Source organism: Drosophila montana, unplaced genomic scaffold, assembly GCF_035044405.1.
Source record: "Drosophila montana isolate Dmon_TW-CO22-7 unplaced genomic scaffold, ASM3504440v1 contig_3626_1, whole genome shotgun sequence".
In the NCBI taxonomy this organism is placed as follows: Eukaryota; Metazoa; Arthropoda; class Insecta; order Diptera; family Drosophilidae; genus Drosophila; species Drosophila montana.
In genome coordinates this window covers 43153-67077 of record NW_026998511.1, presented here as the reverse complement: position 1 = coordinate 67077, position 23925 = coordinate 43153, and the positions used below count along the sequence as shown (strand labels likewise).

At 40.3% G+C, this 23925-nt stretch overlaps 4 protein-coding genes across 31 annotated transcripts; 2 read left to right on the top strand and 2 right to left on the bottom strand.

Moving 5' to 3' along the window:
- Positions 1-3470: 3470 nt before the first annotated feature.
- Positions 3471-5642, bottom strand: obst-A (obstructor-A). Its single transcript, XM_064692590.1, has 4 exons — positions 5507-5642; positions 4525-4722; positions 4249-4452; positions 3471-4143 (listed from the first exon to the last, which is right to left on the bottom strand). The coding sequence occupies exons 1-4, from the start codon at positions 5556-5558 to the stop codon at positions 3887-3889; spliced, it is 711 nt and encodes a 236-aa protein (XP_064548660.1). The 5' UTR covers positions 5559-5642; the 3' UTR covers positions 3471-3886.
- A 2916-nt stretch (positions 5643-8558) lies between these two features.
- LOC135435538 (cytoplasmic dynein 1 intermediate chain) lies at positions 8559-17505 on the top strand. 28 transcript variants are annotated; one of them, XM_064692644.1, is made up of 10 exons: positions 8559-8681; positions 9135-9443; positions 9505-9651; positions 9861-9988; positions 10419-10451; positions 10812-10832; positions 12563-12610; positions 14748-14900; positions 15250-16172; positions 16237-17505. In XM_064692644.1, exons 2-10 carry the CDS (start codon positions 9289-9291, stop codon positions 16588-16590), a joined length of 1962 nt encoding a protein of 653 aa, XP_064548714.1. In that variant the 5' UTR covers positions 8559-8681; positions 9135-9288; the 3' UTR covers positions 16591-17505. The 28 variants fall into 28 exon arrangements, with proteins under 28 accessions (XP_064548714.1, XP_064548710.1, XP_064548708.1 ...); XM_064692640.1 differs by having other exon boundaries at positions 14724-14900; XM_064692638.1 differs by having other exon boundaries at positions 10389-10451.
- Positions 17506-17725: 220 nt separating this feature from the next.
- Positions 17726-20152, top strand: AnxB10 (Annexin B10). The gene is made up of 4 exons (XM_064692666.1): positions 17726-17942; positions 18015-18726; positions 18806-18987; positions 19927-20152. The coding sequence occupies exons 1-4, from the start codon at positions 17928-17930 to the stop codon at positions 19981-19983; spliced, it is 966 nt and encodes a 321-aa protein (XP_064548736.1). The 5' UTR covers positions 17726-17927; the 3' UTR covers positions 19984-20152.
- Positions 19909-23829, bottom strand: LOC135435545 (TIP41-like protein). The gene is made up of 5 exons (XM_064692668.1): positions 23635-23829; positions 23199-23536; positions 22897-23116; positions 20500-20658; positions 19909-20430 (listed from the first exon to the last, which is right to left on the bottom strand). The coding sequence occupies exons 1-5, from the start codon at positions 23644-23646 to the stop codon at positions 20341-20343; spliced, it is 819 nt and encodes a 272-aa protein (XP_064548738.1). The 5' UTR covers positions 23647-23829; the 3' UTR covers positions 19909-20340.
- Positions 23830-23925: the final 96 nt, after the last annotated feature.

The following is a 23925-nucleotide window of genomic DNA, read 5'->3' as shown; positions in this document are numbered from 1 at the left end:
GTGTCTGTGTGTGCGCGCGCGCCCGTGCGTGTATGTGTTTGTGTATGTTGTCACAGTGAACGCGCGCGCGCGCGCGCAACTATTGATCGAGCGTTTTTGGTACAAATACAAAATGCAAAACGTGATTTGGGCATTTGTTGTTGTTGTTGTTATTGTTGCTGTTGCTGTTGCTGCTGCTGCTGCTGGCAACATGTGTGATTGAAAGTAAAAGGCAAAGCTCGCGCAGAGCCCGTAAGCTTCATTCATGATTGCATTCGGCTCGCCACGGGCGCGTTTGTTTCGTGTGCGTGTGTGTGTGTGTTCGTGTGCCTTCTGGTGCTTTCGTTCGTCTTGCCGATAACCGTTACATTGTTAACTATTGCAACACTTGTGTTGTTGTTGCTGTTGTCTGCAGGCAGTCAGGCAGCGGCGATTACGCAACCAACTTAGCCCGAAAGCTGTCGCCGCCTGTAGCGCGCTGCACTTTTTTTGCAGCCGAGCATCACAGCTTTGCCGTCACGTTTGCAAACAACACTCTGTCATACGTATAACACGCTCGACTGTCAACTGTCATACATACGTATAACACTCTCGACTGTCAACTGTCAACTGCCTGCGGCTCTATTCAAGTGGGCAACATTTTTCGAGGCTTTCATGCTTTAATTTCAGGATCTGGTCAGCAATAGCAATATTAATACCCTGTATTTATCAAAAAAAAACATTTTTAGATGCTTTTAAGCTTTTATATTCAATTTATTTATTGCTTTTTGATTTGAAAAACAACATTTTGTTAAATTAGTGTCAGATATCGGAAAATCTTCAGCGGGATCAGGATCAGCATAATACAATATATAATAAGTAATATAAAATAATTTATGAAGTAATTTTTGGAGTATTTCTTTTTCAAAATGAGGAAAATACATACCGAAAACAAGACATTTTTCTGAGCTTCCACTTCATGGAAATTTGCTAAAACAAAGCCAAAAGATGAAGAAATTGATTTAAAAAGCTACAGAATTTTCTGCCATCGCAGAACCTATAAGTTTTACCGTAATTTGTGAAGAAAACGCTACATTTTTTCGAAAAGTATGAAAATCAAAGAAACCCAAGCTAAATTTGACTATAAATCCAAACGAAAAACAACCAAACCTGAACCACAAGAAGAACCAGTTCCAAGAACCGAAGCTAATATTGTATTCTTACACATATTTTCGAAACAAAATAAAGTTTAGCTGCTCCAAATATTAAATGAAATCATATTTAACATAATTATGATATATAATAAGGGAAAAGGAGCTAAAAACTGGTTCCATAGATGTGGAACACAAAGTTCACGAAACGAACTAGCAAAAATGTTGTTTCCATTTGCAGACTAAATAAATGTCAAATGTCAAATTTAAGCTAATTACGAAAAATACTCGATTGTCGTAAATAACAGTTAGGCAGTTATCTGGGAAAGAGTATCTGGACTGCGGCGCAGCAGAGTTGACTTAGCTTAACCCGTTGCTTTTTACCCAAATGCAATTAACGGCCATTGTGTTTGGTTGACAATGGGTTAATGAAGCTGCAACAGCACAACTTCCCTTCCCCCCCCACCCTCCTCCACCAGTGGGTGGGCAAAGGGGTAGGGGTAGGGGTAGGGGGGGGGGGTGGTGATATTTCATAATAGGATGCGAATAAGATTGACGACAAATCGATTTGCCCTCGATTTGGACGACTAAACATAAATCTTTTGGCATTCGCAAGATAAACAACACACAATTGGCATAATTTCAGATCTTGTTATTTAATCGAATGAGTTTGCGAATGGAAATGAATGTTTTCGTTTCGTTGTTGTTTGAGTCGTGTGAATGTATTCGTTAACGAAATTGCGATCATCGGAACGGTTCACAGTTGTCGATAGATTAGAAAGGGGATGAACGAAAGCGGGAAAAGTTCGAAGAGGAAATAGAGTATAATGTGGAGGAAAGGCTGAAATTTGGATTTATAATAAATGATATAATACAGTCAAGGAATAAGGGTAAAGCTTGAAGAAGAAAATGGTCGATAGAGCTTAAAAGAACCAAGGGGTTAAAAAAATAGCTTGAAAAGGGGAAATAAGTTAAAAGATAATCTTAAGTCAAGGAATAAAAGTAAACTCTCGTTGAAAAATCTAAAAGGAATCAAGTAATACAGTAAAACTCGACCTTGAACAGGAAATAAGTTGAAAGTTTATCGGAAAATAGATAAGTTCAATTCAAATAAGTCAAAGAAAACCGGAAACTTGGAAAAAAACTCGTTATTCAACTAGCGTAAGTTGAGCAAATATGGGAATATTAAATGGGCAGATTATGGAAAGATAAAAATTAAAGATACAATTTCTGGGAATTTCTTTAATTTATCTCACAATCAGTTGCGATAAGTGCAGGAGAACCAGACCTATAAGGTTTGTTTAAGAAATACTTGGAATTTAAAAAAAAAAAAAAAATGACGAGAATAGGAATTTTTGACGAATTTCAAATAATTATCTTGGAATACCTGATGAAAAAAAAACTTTGATGGGATTATCTGGAAGAATAGTTTAAGATAGACTTGGACATTTGTATTTAAAACTTTCAAAGAATTCAAATATATCATAGAATAACTTGGATGGAATGGTCTGAAGAGAATTGTTTAAGAATTACGTGGACACTTAGAAAAATGTGTGGGAAAAGGAAGTTTCAAGAATTTCAAATATATGATGGAATAACTTTGATGGGATTGTCTAGAAATACCAAAGAAAACAATTTTCACAAAAACCAAGTAAAGCTCCAAGTCCAAGTCGAATAGAAAACTTTCCAATTTGGTTTATAGATAAGTTAGAAATAAGAAATAATCAGAAAGTTATACTATATATAAGACCATATATATTAGAAAAGTTTAGAAAGAAAAACTGAAAGGTGATCAGAAATATAGAAGAAATAAGCCCAAAAGTTAAAGATGATAAAAAAAACAAAAAACAATAAACAGAACAAATGTAGATTATAAAAAGAATAATAGTATGTATTTGATAAATAGATAAAATAGTTAGGAGAGTCGAAAAATAGAAAAGATAGCATATCAGATAGTTTATCGAAAACAGGTTTTTTATTTTTTTGTTTTTGCATATTAATAAAAAGATGGGGAAAAAAAAATAGAGGAAATATATACACAACGTTTTATAGAATAGTTGAGAGCACAGTTAGACAGTAAAGTATAGGAAATAAGAGAGAGAGAGAGAAAGAGAGAGTGGAGTAAAGAGTGAAAAATAAGATAGTTCAGAGTCAGAGTTTAGAAATGTCAGTTACTCGTCAGAAGAAAGTAGCGAATAGCAAGTAGCGAGTAGCAAGTAACGAGTAACGAGTAACGAGTAGCAAGTAACGAGTAGCGAGTAACGAGTAGCAAGTGACGAGTAGCAAGTAACGAGTTGCACGTAACGAGTAGCAAGTAACGAGTAGCGAGTAACGAGTAGCGAGTAACGAGTAGCAAGTAGCGAGTAGCAAGTAACGAGTAGCGAGTAACGAGTAGCAAGTGACGAGTGGCAAGTAACGAGCAGCAAGCAGCGAGTAACGAGTAGCAAGTAACGAGCAGCAAGTAACGAGAAGGAATTGGAATTTAAGTGCTACTCAAATGCGCTATAGGAATAGGCTAGAAACTACTAAGTTTAAGTGACTACAACGCGCGTCCAGCCAGTGCCCGGAGGCCCCAGCTCCAGCTCCGTAAGTCCTTTCCGTCTGTCCAAGTGTAACTGTGCGTGCGTGTGTGTGTGTGTGTGAGTGTGTATTTTGGGTATCTGCAGTAGACGCGCGCAAGGATCGGGTTGGCAGTGCGTGTTTTGTTTTGTTTTTTGTTTTTTGTTTTTTTTTCATATTTTTTATATCGGCGGGTGGCACGCGGCTTAACGGCTGGCTTAGTCCTTCTTGTCATCGGTATCCTTGTACCAATCCTCGCAGCCGGGCACATTCTCGGGCGCATCGCACATCTCGGTCAGATCGTTGTAGACCTCGCCCAGCTGGCAGCCCAAGTCGCGCGGATCCTCGCCGTTCAGGCAAACATAGAACTTCTGGCAGTCTGTCGGATGCGGATACTTGGGATGGGTGACCACCTGGCCGCGCACATCAGTCTTCGGCTGATCCTTGGGGCAGGCAAAGCCGCTCTCCGATTTCTCTGCACGAAACAAGACAGAGAGACAGAGAGAGAGAGAGAGAAGAATGTGCAAAATGAGTACAGTTGGGATCCGATTCGTTTCGTTTCGTTTCGGGAGCTACTCACTCTCTGGATCGCCGCAGCCCTCACGCTTGGCGGTGTCCGGCCAGACACAGGTGCCGGAATACTCATCGAAATGCAGGCCGACGGTGCACTTCATCTCCAGCGCATCGCCCTCAATGCAATTGTAGAAAATGTTGCAAACGCTCGCCTCCGGATGGGCAAAGAAGCCGTTCTTCCTCGGACAGTACTTGGTCGACTTGGGCTCCTCTGCGGAAGATCAAATAGGGAAAAGGATCAGTCGCGAAAGTCTGGTCAAGGATCTGTTGGGGCAAAACTTACGCAGCTCTGTGCGATCCTCGCAGTCAACGTTGAAGGGCTGATCGCATTTGTTGATCTTCCGATTGAGCGGATCAAAGACCAGGCCGTCCGGGCAGAGTTTCGCCTTGGGCACGCCCTCATCGCAGACATAATATTTGTCGCACTGCACCTCGTCCGCGAACTGGCCATTCGGCTTGGGGCACTCGAATCCAGCTGCGCCTGGCAAGAGAGACACACAGAGAGAGAGAGAGAGAGAGAGAGAGAGAGAGAGGAGTTCATTAAACTTGTTGTGCTTTCACCGGCTTGAGTTGAGTTTCCTGCTTTTTGGACAAATTGTAACAAAAACGAACCAAAGATCGATTTATCGATCAGGCCGCATTTGGGGTTTTCTTTTTCCCGTTTTTCTTTCCGACAACCGCAGCCGTTACATAATCGCGTGCCCAGCCATTGGGGCTTGGCTGTAATTCAGTCCCAGTTTCAGTTACAGTTAAAAAAAAACAGTTTCCAGTTCCAGTTCCAGCCCGGGCGTCCGGTTTTTCCGCCAGACGGCCCAGGCCCAGCGGCAGCCGGTTTATCGATTACCCGTTTTCTTCTGCTTCTCCTTCTTCTTCTTCTTGTTGTTGTTGTTGTTGTTGTTGCGGCATTTAATAAATGCAAATAACGTGACATTTGAGCGACGCTTAAATGTCAGACAGGGTCGACCCATGGCATATAAAATCGCCATTTTTACAGCAACACGATAAATCAAGCGAAATGCATGCCTGCATGCGAAAAGTACCGTTAAAATTCTAAGCAAGCTGCGCAGCGTACACAGACTATGTGTGCGAGAGTGAGAGAGAGTGAGAGAGAGAGAGAGCTTTTCAAACGGACACACAGACAGCTACCAATACATATGCGCAGCCAATGTCAAAGTGATTAGCACAAAGTTGCCAAATCGGCTTCAAATTTTGTTACTCCTTTTTCTTTTTTGTTGTTATTTAAAATTAATGCATATTTCACTCACTTGTCGCTGCCACACAGAGCGTCACAGCAATGGCACATAAAAATAATTTCATTTTTTCTTTTTGTTAATAAAACTAAATTTATAAAAAAAAAATATGTATATATGTGTCACAGCTGGTGTGTGACAAAATCCTTTTGGTTAGCAGAAGAGAAGAGCAAAAAAAAATGTGATATTTCTTTTAGCGGCCAACTAAATCGCGACTTAAGCGTGCGATGGTTAAACTTAAACTAACAACGGAACGCCAAAGAGGCGCACTTTTCAAGACTTTTTCACCGGCAACGGCAACGGCAACGCTCGGCGCTGGCAGCGCCGTCGACGCCAGACGCTGGCGACGCTTGGGCGCAGGCGCAGGCGGACGCAGAGCGCAGATGCCAAAGCTAACCTGGGGGATTGCTGACGGCGGCGGCGGCGGCGACGGCAGCGGCGGCAGCGAAGAAAGGCAAGGCAAAGCTGTAATGAAGCAAGTAAATACATGCATGCACATGTATGTATGTATGTACATACATATGTATTTATCTCTGTGTGTGCGTGTGTGCACACATAAAGTGTTCAATTTGTATGTGCCTTGGGAGCCCGAAGAAAAAATCAGTAACAAAAACAAAAACAAATAACAAAATTCATATGCGCCAACGATTTAACTGAAACTTCGCCGGGTTAACGACGCGCATGCAAATGCTTGGACAATTTACAGCAATAAAAAGTCCAAAATAACCAAAAAAATTAAAACGAAAAAGCAGACGCAAAGATAACAAGAAACGCAAAATGAGTATTAAGTTAACGACGAGCCACAAAACCTTTCAAATAACAGCAACACCGTGTGTGTGTGTGTGTGTGTGTGCGTGTGTGTGCGTGGGTCTCTGCACGTTCAAGTGGCATCACTTGTAAATGCATTTTTGAAAACGTCATCAGCCTTTCGCTGGCGTGGCCAGACTTTTCAGCTGCCTGGTGGATAGGCCTTGGGGCAGGATGCGCCTGAGAAAAGCACAATCACCACAGGCTGCAACTGTGTCAAGCGTTTCAAATTGTCTGAATATCAAATATACATAATATAAGCATATATATGTACATATGTAAATGCGAGTATGCTAAATATGACGCACACGCAATGCTCCGAAAAAAAAAAAACATGAAAAAAGAAAAACAAAAACCCGTTGTCCTTGGGCTGCCGGCAAAACAGCACGACTATGTTAAAAAAAAAAAAATTAAAATCAGAAATAAAAACAGGCTGACTGACAGACCTAAAAAGCAGTTAGCAACTAGTTAAAGTTAATTTCAAGAAAAACAAAGTAAACTTTTACTCTCGTTCGGCGCACAATAAATGCCAGCGCGCAGGTCCGGCAACTTCGAGCAGCTTCTAAGAAACAGCAGCAACAACAACAACAGCAACAACAACAACAGCCGCAACGATCAAGCCGAGCAATTTAATAATATTAGCAATTAATTTGCAAATTATGCGCGTATCGAATTGCAGATATCATTAAATAGCGTTTCCCTAATACAACGCATGTGTACATGTATATATGTATGTGTGTGTGCGCATATGTATATGTATGCAAACAGCTCGCGCAATTAGCGAAAACTGTGGGGAAAAAAATCATACATACATACATACATACATACATATAAAAACCGCTTCACAGTTTGGCAACACCGCATCAAGTTTTTGTTGTTGTTGTTGTTGTAAGCACTGGCAGATGCGCTGATTTATCATGAACAACAGCATTATCAGCTTCTCTGCCTGGAGCCAGACGAAAGATTTTGTAATTCAAGGTTTTTGGTTTTTTTTTTTAAGTCATTTGGACTGCAACCAAAATTAGCCAAAAGAAAAAGCTCGGGCAATCGATGCGAGCTCCAACTTTATTTCGGAAATCCACAAAAAAAAAAAACAAGCATGCTCTAGTCGAGTTAGTGCAACTAGCAGATACCCTGTAGAGCCCAGCAGCGGCCCGCACTATGCAACATCTTCTTCAAAATTCGATCTTTTTCCGTATTCGATCTCATTCAGCTTATCGATTTCAATCGATCGCGTTTGCTATCGATAAATCGAAATAAGCTAGTGCCTGTTACATGCATATGCAAAGAAAACAATGTACCCCATTTTGAGTAGAGGGTATTAACAACAACAACAACAACAACAAAAAGCTGCTGTGGGGCGATTCAGACAATCAGTTAATGTTATTGGCATTACGAAATCGATGCATATGCAATTTATAGGCCATCAAGTTGCGCTGGATTTTTAAAATCAAGATGCTCCAACCCAAATAACAGCTTAAAGCAGAAGACTTAAATAAAACAAAACTTTTTATACATACAAAAAATACGCATGCATATATTAATATCTGTGTATTAATGTAACATTTTTAAGGCAGGGCTCGCAGTCAAAAGTGAACGAACCACCAACTGTGTCAGTGTCATTGGGTGTGTGCGTGCCAGTGTGTGTGTGTGTGTGTGTGTGTGTGTGTGGGTGCCACAATATACATACATACAATGGCAAGACACAAGTCTGTCTCTCTCTCTCTCTCTCTCTCTCTCGCTCATGGCATTTGGTGCCAGGTCAGCCAAACAATTAACAGGTAATTACGGAAAAGGCCGCTTAATATGCCAATTGCACACAGCCCACAATTTACCGTTATTTCGCGTTGCATGAGAGTCGCATTAAAATGACAATGAATTCAACAAGTTCTCGTTAGCTTTCTATTTCCATTTGACCATATTTCGCTGTTGACGGGTTCTTATGATTTCACTTGACAACCAAATGCGTACTGCATTAATTAATGTTACCAAGCAATCAGCGTGGTTAAACGTGTTTTTATTTGTCTTTTTGCTCAATCGCCCAACAAATAAACGCATGCAATGCTAATTATTCAAATTTGTATATTCAAACTTGGCGCAGTCGCAGGCGTTGCCAGATGAATGAAAGGCGTTTTTAAATTTGGCGCACTCGCTGGCGTTGCCACATCGATCTAAATATGATATCAAGTGCAGTGCTGTATGCTAACAGCCACTTAACATTTGCAGTATTTTGTGGTATATCGATATTTGGTCAATTTCATTTGTTGACTACGGTCACACTGGCGCTGTTCACAAAACATTGCAATCGCATTTTCAATTGGAATGAAATGTTGATTTAATTGCAATTTGTGCATATTTAATAAGTCCGAGAACAACATTAAAGGTGCGCTATAAATATGTGTTGAGTTTTGACTATTGTGCGGCACTTGACTGTTCATTGAAGTGTAACAAAAAAATTGGGCACACGAGCAAAAAGTGGAAAACGACGTCATAGCACAGCGACAGCGCTGCCACCAGCTTTTGCTGCTGCTGCTGCTGCGCCGCCGTCATCAAATCTTGTGGTTGCCATTTGACTATTGATTTTTTTTATTGTGTTGAAAGTTTTGTCGGCTGCAAGAATTGTGCATTTATCCAGTGAAAATAACATAATTTGCATACATACACACGCACACGCACACACACACACACACAGTTGTGTGGCCTTCTTAACTTTTGGCCAGTTATTATTGTTGTTGTGAAGGTGACATCATCAAGCAGCTGCGCTGACCAATATTGGTTACAATTAATGATGGCCAAAACTGATTCATGGTTCTTTTGTTCTTCTTAATTTCTACAGCTAGCGTAGCAAAAGCTGCTTTCGAACTGCACTTGTAGTTGTAGTTGTTGTTGTTGTTGTTGTTGTTGTAGCCCGAACTGAGCAACACCTTACCAGCCTTACCTCCACGAACTGCGGCAGTTGAAACAAATACGAGCGTTGCCACACCTCAAAAATGGATCGCAAGGCTGAGCTGGAGCGCAAGAAGGCCAAATTGGCAGCACTGCGCGAGGAGAAGGATCGACGTCGCCGCGAAAAGGAGATTAAAGACATGGAAGAGGCAGCCGGACGCATTGGCACCGGCACCGGCATTGACAAGGATCAGCGCAAGTGAGTCTCTAATTAGATATACCTGATTAGCCTATTGTTGAAATGTTAAATGCCTTTGCAGAGATTTGGATGAAATGCTGTCCTCGCTGGGCTTTGCGCCCGTCTCTGAGGTGCTCTCCTCGCTGTCTTCAGCCAATTCGCTGACATCTGATAATTCCAATACACAAACGCCTGATGTTAGCCTGCAGGCCAACGTCAATGGACAGGGGTATATAAAAATGATGCAAAAATATTATAGACAACCAAAGGGGCAATTCCAAAGTTGAGCAAAAGTTGAAACAATATATATATTTTTAATTTATTATTCGAATACAACTTTGCTTCAAGCTTGTTTCGACTTTGTTCAACCTGAAAGTGTCCGTTTGTATAGCATTTGGCGATTTCAACTGAAACTTGATTTTTTTTTTTAAACAGCAGCGCCGGCAAGAAACAGCCACTGAATCTGAGCGTTTACAACGTGCAGGCCACAAACATTCCACCAAAGGAGACACTCGTCTATACGAAACAAACACAGACCACCAGCACCGGCGGACACGAGCGTGATGGTGCGTATGCGCTATAAGACATACCTATATCTATATCTATATCTATATATATGTATATATATATATATTCATATATAGTGCCCAATGCTAGCTAGTGTATAACCCATAACCGAATCATGCATACGTATGTCTACTCTGTAAACACTTTCCATAGTTTCTTCACCTCTTTTTCAACTGTCTTATTTATTTTCCGTCTTCTGTACGCTTGCTTACAATATATATATATTTCTATATAGTATATATATATATATACCCAAAGCTATTTCCCAGAATCCTTGCGTCTAACCCAATATTGATTTGCCACATTTGAGTTGTTGTGTTGTGCTTCAAAATGAAATGAAAATTGAACAAAAATATAGAGCAAGCATTTAACATAAGTGAAATAAAATAACAAATACAGTTCTTTCTTGCCACTCATCGCCTCTGTCAGGATATATGGAGGACTGGTGGCGTCCACGTAAAGGTATTATATATAGTTTTAAGCAGACCGCAATCAAATTTAGACAACAGCACACAATTCATTATGGTAACCAATTTTAAGCTCTCTAAATATAATATGCTATAACTTTATATATACATATATGATCTATATTTTCACATGCTCATCATTTAATCGATTCAACGATCATTCTTCATTCTTCATAGTTAATTGTTTTGTTTTTTGTTTTTATATTGTTATCGTTATTATTATAATTATTATTGTTGCATTCGCTGCTTTTGTTTTGGATTTAGACATCTGTCTGAGCGCATTTAATAATTTGTCTATTTACTTTTTCTTCCCACTTTTTATCTGTTCTTGGTACGCACGCAAAATATGCTGCAGCTCATGCTACGGATTATTATGGTGAGTAGTTGTTGACTTTTTGTATGTAACTACCTAATTATTCCCGCCCGCGAATCCAAGTAGAAACTATCGTATACTCTCTCTCTCTCTCTCTCTCTCTCTCTCTCTGTATATATATCTATATATATATTTGCCTCTCTCCCACTCCTGTCTGTCTATGCCTACCCTCTCTCGCTCTCTACCTCTCTCTCTCTCTCTGTCTCTCTTTGTCCTGCTCGCTCGCTGTATTTAGTTACTCGCTACCTTTTAGCTCTCGTTACTTATTACTCGCTACCTTTTAGCTCTCGTTACTTATTACTCGCTACCTTTTAGCTCTCGTTACTTATTACTCGCTACCTTTTAGCTCTCGTTACTTATTACTCGCTACCTTTTAGCTCTCGTTATTTATTACTCGCTACCTTTTAGCTCTCGTTACTTATTACTCGCTACCTTTTAGCTCTCGTTACTTATTACTCGCTACCTTTTAGCTCTCGTTACTTATTACTCGTTAGTCTTGCGTGTATGTAGTTTCTATCTATAGTGCTTGATAAAAAAAAAAAAAAAACCTATTACTCGTATATATATTCTAGCTATTGCTTTTTGCGGCCTTTCGGTACAATATTTCCCATATATATTTAATTTATTGAATTTGCTATTTATTGAGATTTATGTTTCCAAATGTAGCGTCTAGACGGCATAATCTGTGATTCAGTTTGTATCAGCATTATAGTCTATTTATATTTACATATATATATACATATATATATATATAATTTTAAATATATATATCTAAACAAACTCCACCCAATTTATAAGTTTTTTTTTTCTATTCATTTAAGTAGTCGACTTTTTTAAGTTATTTTCTATAATTATTATTATTATATACATATATACAAAAAAATATTCGTTTTCATAAGAACCAAAAGAAAAAGAAAATTACGAAGAGCTCGCATTTTAGTTTTGCGTATAACAGTATAACAGTTTCAATTGCAACTGTTATACACTAGTCGTATCAATTTATTTGACGAGCTTAGCCTTGTTTTATCTTCCTCTTTTTTATTTACTTTAATATTCATAATATCTGTAGCCAACTTTTTCCAACGCAAGTATCGAGCATATATATATATATATATAAATATATATATCTATCAATTAGAAATCTAAGTCTTGAACGAAATGTAAGCCACACACACACACACACACACACACACTCACACACACGCATACAACACGAATGCATGTAAAAGCACTGAGAAATATCATGTACTATATAATATACTATACATATACATATATCTATATATATATATGAGTTTAGTATTTATCAGTTATAAACTTAACATTGTACTATAATTTATAATTGTCGCCGCTTTCGTTCGACAAATGTGCTAATTATTCTATATATATCTTTTTTTTATCGAAAATCCATGATTTATGTTCTATCTATATGTAAAACTACAAAAACAAAAAAGACGTAAAACATATTCATATAATCGGTTGCTTTTATCGTTTCGTACATCATCTTATGTTCTTTGCCTTTTGTTCACGAAGAAAACTGCATACCCGATCAATTTCAAGGGCGGTACGTTGAGTCCAAGTTTTTGGAGTCTTGATTTCTTTTGTTCAAAAAAAAAAAAAAAAAAAAAAAAAAATAATAATCTAGAAAACAAGTCGAAGACGAAACTAAAATCAACAACAACTAAATTGTGTATATTATGTACAATATATTTATTTCTTTATATTTCTTCAAGATGAATACAATCTTAATCCGGGTTTAGAGTGGGAGGATGAATTCACAGGTAGGTACACCCAAAACAAAATGGCGTTTCGCAAACAGTGACGGGAATCGACATGAAGCAAAATAGGAACGTACAAATTCTAGCTACAACGCGTTCAATAATTATCTTAAACCTAATTCAAATCTTAACTTGAAGATATAAAGTTATATATATACATATATTACCAATAATCATATGAACATGAACTTCGCGCTGGCTGACACACTCTCGAAACACACACATAGCCATATACACAACCCCCCCCCCCTCTCTCTCTCTCTCTCTCTCTCTCTCTCTTTCTCGCTCTCTCTCGCTCCTTGTCTCTAATACGCTGTACAGCTAATGAAACCGACGCCATTTTGCCTGCCTGCCTGCATGATCTAGCATCATATAACAAAAAATTGAATAAATACTCAAGCAAAATCTTTCATTTTGTGCATTTTGTGTGTACCTAACCTCAATTTCAATAATCATTTCATCAAGCTATTGCCTATACATACATATTTTAACTGCGTGCGACTAACGTTTGTTTCATCCAAAATTGCTAACATCAAAGATCCGAAGTCGTCTTAGTCAAGTAAAACAATTAAATTCTTTTGTTCTTTCTTTTCTGTTTGGGGTGAAATTTTACGCTAGTTACAGATTGTCTCGCTCTTTGGTTGGCGTCCCTGTCTCTCCCTCTCCTCCCTCTCTCTCTCTCTGTCTTGTACTCTCTTGCTCAGCGCAGTCAATCACATACACACACGGCAACTTCAAGCTCTCTTTATCTGTCCCCCTGTCTGTCTCTCCCTCTCTCTCTCTCTCTGTCTCGCTCACTCTCTCAACAAGCACAGCAAGCGAAGCGCGTCGTAGGCGGCTCTCTTTAATGTACCGTTAACAACTGTGTTAACTGTTAACCCACGGCACAAGAAATCAAAAGCGACCTCTGTTGGCTGTTAATGTTAAATGTTAAAAAAACAAAACAGCAATGAAAATACAAAAAAAAAAACAGTAAAAAATTATATATATATGTAAAATATACCTAGCATAAATACATAATTTTAAGCGCAAAAATTTATAAACTGGGTGGAGAACATGAAAAGAAAACAAAAACAACTGAACAAATGTTAATTGATACACGAATTAGTGAAGCAAGAAAGTGTTGTTTATAGAGTTTAAACCAATTACGTAATACATAATAATATTACTTGAAATATGCCTCTATCTGTCTCTCTCTCTCTCTCTCTCTCTCCCTTTCTCTCTCTCTCTCTCTATTTCTCTATATCTATTATGCTGCTACACTACATACATGCATATATAAAAAAAAATATATATATATATGTATACGCACACACACATGCATACATATTAACGGCGTATGAGATAATAGGAAACTGTAAATTTGTTTAATTTTAAATATATATATTTTAATTTCTTTTTCTTTTTTTTTTTTTATTAATTGGCTTTGTGTATTAAGTTGTATGGTGTCAAGCGTAAAGCACAACTAACAGCATCTAGTGCATATATTGGCACACACACACACACGCACGCACACACTAAAACACACACACACACACACACCATGTACTTTATGAAATTCTTGTGTTTTCATATTTTTACAAATCTGCAGCTTATGAATATAACACAAGTGCAAGCGCGCGTGTGTATGTGTGTCTCTCTCTCTCTCCCTCTCTCCCTTACCGTCCCTCTCTATCTCTATCTGTATCTCTATCGCTCCCTCCCATTCTCGTTCATACACTCCCACACACAGTTGTGTCGAGTCCAATTAGCACATGTTCAATTCCAATTGTGCGCTCTCTTTCTGTTAATCGCCCCTCTACTCCGCTCTTTTCCAACACTGTGCCTCAAGCTAATCTCACACTCACACTCACACACACACACACACACACACAAAGCCCTGTAATAAAGCCAAAAAAAAAATAACGAAATTTTTGCAAGAATGACAGAGACAACATGCAAAAAGAAACGTCACGTTCAACCGTTAAAGGCGCCCGTTAAAAGCAAGTTGCGCAGCTAAACAAAAACAAAAGCAAAAAAAAAGAAAAGAAAAGAAGAAAAAGAAAAAATGTAGAATTGTTCCTGTTCTGTCGATTGTCATGTTCCTTTAGCTGTGTTAGTTTTATACCTTAAACAGTGCTTGCATTTGATGCCCAAGGAGACGACGAAGAGAGCTCGCTGCCCCATCTGGACCATGGCTTTAGTTCGAAGCTGCCGCCTGGCTATCTCACCCACGGACTGCCCACGGTCAAGGATGTGGCGCCAGCCATAACACCGCTCGAACAGAAGAAGGAGCAGGAGGAGAAGAAGGAGGGTGAGTGTACAAGCTGATCTACAGCTAGAGATGTGCACGTGAGCACGAGACGATATCTTCATGTGGCACGAAGTTTTGAGCTAAAGCAAGTTTTTTGAGCAAGCTGTGATCGCATCACGATCTTTTCAATAACAGCATTCGGCTCAGATCTAGAGATGCACAACTGTGAGCAATGAGAAATTATCACCCCAAGCGTCACGCACACATCTCTAATTTAAAGTTTATTAACTTAGAAATGAGCGCGTGACACGCAAAAGTATTGAAATATCGTGCAATTTTCGTGACATGATCACGCTTCACGGACATTGATCAAAAATCTTCGCTCACGAAATCGTTACTCTTTTTGCAGTCAAGGAACTGTCGGAGGAGCAAAAGCAAATGATCATACTATCGGAGGACTTTCAGAGATTCGTGTTGCGTGCCGGACGCGTCATTGAGCGCGCCCTCTCCGAGAACGTGGACATCTATACGGACTACATTGGATGCGGCGACAACGAGGAGGCGAACGATGAACGCTCCCATGCCCGTCTCTCGATGAATCGTGTCTTTTACGATGAGCGCTGGTCAAAGAATCGCTGCATCACCAGCATGGACTGGTCAACGCATTTTCCGGAACTGGTCGTCGCCTCGTATCACAGCAACGACGAGAGCCCCAATGAGCCGGACGGCGTCGTGATGGTCTGGAATACAAAGTTTAAGAAGCAAACGCCCGAGGATGTCTTCCACTGTCAGAGCGCCGTGATGTCGACATGCTTTGCCAAATTCAATCCCAATCTAATACTCGGCGGCACATACTCTGGCCAGATTGTGCTCTGGGATAATCGTGTCCAGAAACGCACGCCCATACAGCGTACGCCACTGAGCGCTGCCGCGCACACACATCCCGTCTATTGTCTGCAAATGGTTGGCACACAGAATGCGCACAATGTCATCTCGATATCGTCGGATGGCAAGCTGTGCTCCTGGTCGCTGGACATGCTATCCCAGCCGCAGGATACCCTTGAGCTGCAGCAGCGCCAATCGAAGGCGATCGCCATTACGTGCATGGCCTTTCCGGCCAATGAGATCAACAGCTTGGTCATGGGCAGCGAGGATGGCTATGTCTATTCGGCCTCGCGGCACGGCTTGCGCTCCGGCGTGAATGAGGTATTCGAACGGCATTTGGGTCCCATAACGGGCATCTCAACGCACTATAATCAATCGTCGCCGGACTTTGGACATCTGTTCCTAACATCGTCGATCGATTGGACAATTAAGCTGTGGTCCCTCAAGGTGAGCAGCCTTCCCTCCATCCATTTGAATTGTCTGCGTGTATGCTAACCATTTTGTTTGGCAGGACACGAAACCCCTGTATTCGTTTGAGGATAATTCGGATTATGTTATGGATGTCGCCTGGTCGCCCGTTCATCCCGCTCTATTTGCTGCTGTCGATGGTAGCGGTCGCCTTGATTTATGGAATCTCAATCAGGATACCGAAGTGCCAACAGCATCAGTCGTTGTCGATAATGCGCCAGCCCTCAATCGCGTCTCCTGGACACCATCGGGCCTCCATGTGACCATCGGCGATGAGTCCGGCAAGCTCTATGTCTACGATGTCGCTGAGCATCTGGCGCTGCCGTCGCGCGACGAATGGTCCCGATTCAATGCTACCCTCAACGAGCTCAAGATGAACCAGAACGACGAGGTCTAATAACAACACACCACAAACCAGGCATTAGTTTCTAGAATTGAACAGAGAAGCGTTTTCGTCTAAACCAAAATCGTTAATGTGCATCGCCAAAAAAAATGGGGGATATATATACATATATACATATTTATATATTTATAAATGTGCTCTAATTGTCCGTGCATTGTGTTGAGAGCTTTGCTTTACTTTTGTTCAAGTTATTTTTATCAAAAGCTCCCGCTTTCCACCCATTTTCCACCCGCTTTCCACCCATTTTCCACCCGTTTTCCACAATGCGCCCAAGCTAAGAGCTTTAAAGCTTTTCGATTTATTCCATCATCCCCCTGCTGCTGCTTTTTTTTCGTTGGTATTCAAGTGAAGTTCATCAAATGAAGTTGCACTGAGAAATACAAGAACCCGAAAATATATATATATATAGATATGCGCGATATATGCTTTATACGATTTTAGTTTAAATGCGAAACGTTCTTTTCTGCGTGCTGTTTTGAAGGTCTCCTCCCCCATTGGTATTTTGTAATTTATTTGATATATATATATATATACATATTCTTAATATGTTTAGAACTGATTTCATTTCTTTCGGTATTGATTTTTCGCCCCCACGAGCTGTGTACAAACAAAAAGAAAAGGGAGAAAATTCAAGAAAATAACGGCAAACAAAACTTATTTGCGCAAAGATTTATATAACATACAACAACAATAAAATTATATATATATATACATATACATATATATTATATAACGCGATATTTACACACGCGTGCATGAAGCGAACCAGTTGAGAATTAGAAGAATGACAAACTGTATTTGAATTGTATATTAAAAAAACTCATGCAAGCGACAACAACCAACAGCAATAAAACTAAACCATTTAACGAGATTAAATAAAGATAAAAATTATATACATACATATATATATATACACACACTGTCTATTTATATCTAGCTAGGTCATTTGTGTGTGTATTCAGTGATACATGCAATTGGCATGCGTATTGCATTGCCATTCCGGGCCGAAGCCGTAGTTAAAGCGAAATTAAAAGCTTCGTCATAAAAGCTCTCAACGTCGACGTCAGCAGCCGCAGCAGCAGCAGCAGCAGCGGCAGCCTCGGCAGCAGCAGCGACGTTGTCTGTGCAGTCGTCAGTAGCAAACGGCGGGTGGAGAAGACAGCGCGAGAACGCAAAAGCAAACTCAACGAAGCGCATTTGCAAATTGCAGCAACAACGCAACTGCACTGAAAACTGAACGAGCCAGTGTGAAAAGTGATTTGTGGGAAAAAAGAACAGTTAAAAAAACGCACACTTAACACAAAACTAACCGTGTAAAGTAAAGAAGAGATATGATGGAATATAAGGTTAGTAGTTCGTATGCAAATTGAATCGATACATTTGGGGCTAAAGCAATTGCGCTGACTCATCGCGTACAGGCCGTGCCGTGCGTTGTGCCGCGCAGCCCCTTCGATGCGGCCAGCGATAGCCAGGAGCTGCGCGCCGCAATGCGTGGCCTCGGCACCGATGAGGAGCAAATAATCGAGGTGCTCACCTCACGCACCAATGCCCAGCGTCAAGTGATTAGCGCCGCCTATGCGTCCGAATTCGATAGAGATTTGATCGAAGATCTGAAGGGTGAGCTGGGCGGCAAGTTTGAGGATGTGATTGTGGCGCTTATGTTACCGCCCGTCGACTATCTGTGCCAGCAGCTGCACAAAGCCATGGCCGGCATTGGCACCGAGGAGTCGACACTTGTCGAAATTTTGTGCACCAAATCCAACGAGGAGATGCAGCAACTTGTCGTCAACTATGAGGAGAAATATGGACGGCCGCTGGCCGAGCAAATGTGCAGCGAAACCTCCGGTTTCTTTCGACGTCTGCTCACATTGATTGTGACCGGTGTGCGGGATCCAATGAATACGCCCGTGGATGCGGCACAAGCCAAAGAACAGGCGGCACAATTGTATGCCGCCGGCGAGGCCAAATTGGGCACCGACGAGGAGGTCTTCAATCGTATAATGGCCCATGCCAGCTTCCCCCAGCTGCGGCTGATCTTCGACGAATACAAGGAGCTGTCCGGCCAGACCATCGAGCAGGCCATCAAGCACGAGATGGCCGATGAGCTGCACGAGGCCATGATGGCCATAGGTATGTCCAATATCGATTCCATTCCATTCCACATTGCACAGGCGATTAACATTTCTCGCATCTCCTCCTTCCCCGGCAGTCGAGTGCGTCCAGTCGCCGGCGGCCTTCTTTGCCAATCGCCTGCACAAGGCCATGGATGGCGCCGGCACCGATGATGCCACCATCATACGCATCATTGTCAGCCGCTCCGAGATCGATCTGGAGACCATTAAGCAGGAGTTCGAGCGCATCTACAATCGCACGCTGCTCAGCGCCATTGTGGTAAGTCCTCGAACGCATTTTACCGTTTCCAGATTTTAATGCATTTCCAACTTTTCCCCCTATGTAAAACTGTTCCCACTTGTTCCCTTCTTGTTATTGTTGTTGTTGTTGTGGTTGTGGTTGTTGTCTTTGGTGCTAGGACGTAAGTATTGCCCAATCGAATCTGCTCTTCCCAATCCCAATCAAATTTCCTGCTAAACTGGCATGTGGGCAATTCCAGAGCCACATCAAAGAGATTTGATTTTAGATTGGATATCCAGATGATATTAGCTAGGCAAACTATAAGTAGCTGTAAATGATAAGGTGCTCCGATCCGGGCTATCCGATTGAATCCTGACAAGTATCAAGGGCTTCAACTGTGGGGAATAGTTTGTCGAGAAACAGATTGTCCGTTGATTCCGATCGAGAATATATATATGTATATATATATATACTTTACTCTATAATATCCTCCCACAAGAGTATAGAAAACGCCAAAGCTCTCGAGTTACTTAATGCAATTTATTTGTGTATTATGTATATATGTATATATAATCTTAAAGGACGCGGCTAAAAGTTACAAATTGCTTTCATTTCTCAATTAAGGCCTGAATTGTATACGTTACGTAACACACATTACGTAACATTATTTATACTTAATTTACGCGATTGTTGCGACTTGCAAACATTATTTGTGCGAGAAAACGTTACGCCAAAAAAAGAAAAAGGGTGTTGAAAAGCGTTAAAAGATCTCTCATTTTTTGTTTTCGGCCATTTTGTTTGTTGTTTTTTTTTTTTTTTTTTCTGCTCGTTGCGATGTAATTTGTAATGAAATTAGTTTTGAGTAGATTTTTCTTGCATGTGAGCCTGGAAATGCCCGTATCAATTGTACGGATTGTACGCACATACATATATTGAAACTGTTCTCATTTTTGTTGTTCGTTTTCTTTCTGTTTGCAGTCGGAAACGTCGGGCGACTACAGGCACGCATTGGCCGCGCTGCTGGGCGGCGCTTAGCCTGGCCACGAAATAATATCAGATGCCCTTTATAGCTAATTACACACATATATATATATATATATAGTATTTACGGTGGCCCTTTACGGAGGACGCTCGCTTTTAAATGTTTGCACAGTGCGCACCAGTTGTGGGCGAATAAATACACACGCTGAGCACTTAACTTAAATTGCTACATGAAATTTATCAACTTAAACGTTTAACGATGAATTTGCTTTCAATACACTCTGGCTGACCAAGGGCGGGCTGGCTGGAGCACCGGATGCCCAATACTTCTACTACTGCTACTACTACAAAAAAAAAAGAAGTGGAAAATGGAAACGGAAACGGAAAAGGGGGAAGCCCCTCGAACTCGAACTATTTAAAGTGCAGCTTGTGCAGCTCGTTGGCCTTGACGGGCAGAAAATTTTGCATTTCATCGGGATTCGTCCAAAAGCTAGTCGAGGTCTGCAAGACCAAAAAGAAAAAGAGTATTAGCAAAGTGTGTCTATGAAACCGGTACAGAGTGCTATTTACCTGTAGCTCCGAGCAGGGCGCCTCGCGATGTATATACTCCCTGAGTATATAATCATTCTCGATCTCCCAATGGAAGCGCGTGTCGTGCATCCGTATGAGCACATCGTCGATGCGCAGAAAGTGACGCAACAGCACAAAGAAACCGGAGGGCATAACGCGCTATAAAAACAAATACAAAACAAATTAGAAACCATATTCTCGTAAGTTGGTTAACTATTCTCATTTAAGACAAATAATCTAGCATAAAAACGATTACCCATTGCTGGCCTGACATTGCTTGCTTTTTTTTGCCGTTATCTTCTAAATTGGGTTTGCATATCTTGAAAAACAAAAAACTTATAAAAAAAAAGGCGATACGATATCCTAAGAAACGTTTGGCACGATATGATACATATATAACATATATAAGTCCCATGATAGAACTCCTTACGGACAAGTTTGTTTTTAGATATCTTCGAAAAACAAAAAATGTTTCAGATCAGAACTTAATCCTAGATTGATAGTTCCTCTAACAGTTATACAATATAGTTTTCTATATAGCTTGATCTTCAGTCTGAGCAACTCTTACGTTATACAAAAAGGCGATAATATATCGTAAGAAACAAAACTATATTCCAAAGAATAGCTTTATTTTGGAACGATCGTTCCTATGGCAGCTATATGATATACTAACGCGTAACACTCGGCCTTGGCCGTGGTATGTATAAAATATATTCTCCCAAAGATCTTTGAAACATGAGTTTTAAAGTCGATCGGCAACATGTTTTCATTAAGTTCTTATGTAGATCTTTGCATATATAAGTTTGAAGTAAAAAAACCACAATAATGTGTCCAGATTTAGATGCCAAATTGACCTAGAGACCAAACCATGAGAACAAAGAGCCACGCCTCGTGAAAGTCGGTTGAGTTTTGACCGATACATATGCATATATATATACATATACATATACATATATATGTATATAGCTGTATATGTATGCATGTATGTTTGTTTTCTAATACGAAACGCAGATCAAGCCTTTTTTGTTTCGCTGTGCTGCAAATTTAAATGAAACGAATTTCTGCCAAGGGCTCTCCTCCTCGATTCTCAAGAATTCAAGTAGGCTCTGCAGTTTTTCATGCTTAGCTAGTAGTGGCTTTTTTTCTTGTTGAGTTTGCGGTGTGTATGTATGTCCTTTTATGTGTATGTATGTGTTATGTGTAATATGTGCGTGTGTACATATATGTGTATGTATGTATATGTGTACGTATGTATGTGCATATGTATGTATGTACATAAGTATGTATGTACATAAGTATGTATGTGCATATGTATGTATGTATGTATGTGCATATGTATGTATGTATGTGCATATGTATGTATGTATGTATGTGCATATGTATGTATGTATGTGCATATGTATGTATGTATGTATGTGCATATGTATGTATGTGCATATGTATGTACTGCATGTATGGCTGCACACATATGTGTATGTATGTATAAACATATATATGTATGTACATGTACATGTATGTATGTGTGTATGTATGTATGCATACATTTTTTCATATATACAAACAAGCATGCATACATGTCTGTACAAACAGGCATACATATGCACATATATGTACATATATCCACCGAGGAAGCTTGGATTCTGTAAAAAGTGTGAATCACGTCTCGAATGATTTTTGTCATATAGATCTTTGGAAACAAAATAAATCTTTGAATGCATTTTTCAAAAAGTGCGAAAACAGCCCTTAGATGAATTTGAACAAAGATCTTTGAAAGATAGTTTGAGGCCGATCGGATGGTAAACCAAAAAAGTTGCATACAAACGCTTTTCACGATTTTTCCCCACCTGCGGATGAAATTTCCCGAAACCACGCCTTAACGTGCACCTTCATCACATAAGAGAACCATAGAGAACTATATAAATTCGGTATGAGCTGTGCGTTGATCACCAATCAGACAGTCAGTCAGTCAGTCAGTCAGTCAGTCAGTCAGTCAGTTAGTCAGTCAGTCGGGACAAACAGTTCTATATATAGAGATAAGTCCGATGTTAATAAGATATGGTTCATATTTGACGAGCACGATAGGAACTCCTAAAGGACAAGTTTGCTTAAGATATCTTCAAAAAAAAGAAAAAAAGGTTTTTTATACAAGAACTTAATCCCTGACCGATCGCTCCTAATGCAGCTATATAATACATTGATCGGATGCAGTAGACCAAAAAAACAAAAAGAGCTTGATCAAACAATCTTCAATAAATATGGAGAATGTGAATTGCATGGAAATGAACAGACGTGCAGGCAAGGCAGGCAGGCAGGCAGGCAGAGGGCGACGCCGATCAACAATAACAAAATTCAAATAATCATTATGCAAATGATTTTTGTCAGGCCGGGGCTACTCACAATGCGCACGCTCATCACGGAAATGCCATGATCATGCAGCTCATCCTCGTAGAGTGTGAGATCGTGATAGAATAGAATGTTTTCGCGCTGCATTAGCTTCATTTTGTTGAGCGTCTGGTCCGTCAATTCCGTGCGAAACTTATCATTTAATGTGCCCTGATATGTTGTGGTGAATGTCCAGTCGAATGGCTTGTATTTCTGTTCCATGTTCTGCTCGGCGCTGAAATATTGTTAAGTTGCTTATTAAGCCGCAAGCTTGGTGGAATGGAATTGCGAATGTTAATTGTTGTTTGGGCGATTACCGCGTCTCGCGCCACTCCTGAGCGCAGGCCACCTCCAAGGGGGCCTGTTTGCCGTTGGCAACGAGAGCCAGCGCGTCCATGGGCTTGAATTCCATGACGGCGCCATCTTTGTGCTGCAGCATCAATTTGTTTTTGTGGAACACCATGTCCGGCAGATGTGGCAGCTCCAGTGAATGTTGATAGTTGCAGAGATCACAGCGATTGGCGTCGTCCTTCTCGCAGCACTTGTCGCTGCCCAAATGGCACATGCTCTTCAATATGTGCGACTTCTCGTAGCTGATGGACCAGTCATTGAAGCGTATGGACTCGTAGTCCACCGGCAAACGGAGCACTCCGCACTGCAGGCGATACAAATATAAAACATATATGTATATATATAAGTACATATATCGCTGTGTGTCTGTTTGTCTGTCAATCATAATTTTCTCTCGCTTACTTCATTTGCCATTGCTATTGCGGTGGTATTGGTGAGAATTGTATCACTAAAATAATACTCATATATTAAACGCGAATAATGCGGCAGTGTGTTGTGTAAATCTATATCGATTTTTTAAAACCTTTGCAAAATTTGTCATCGATATTTTTGTTGTTGATATTGTGCAAAATTTCAAAACGAACACGATTGGCACACGGCTTCGCATGCACCAATGTTTAAACAATTCAAAGATCGAAATTTTTTCTGTTTAGTCATCCAAAGAAGAGAATTAATAAAGAATAAAAGCTGATT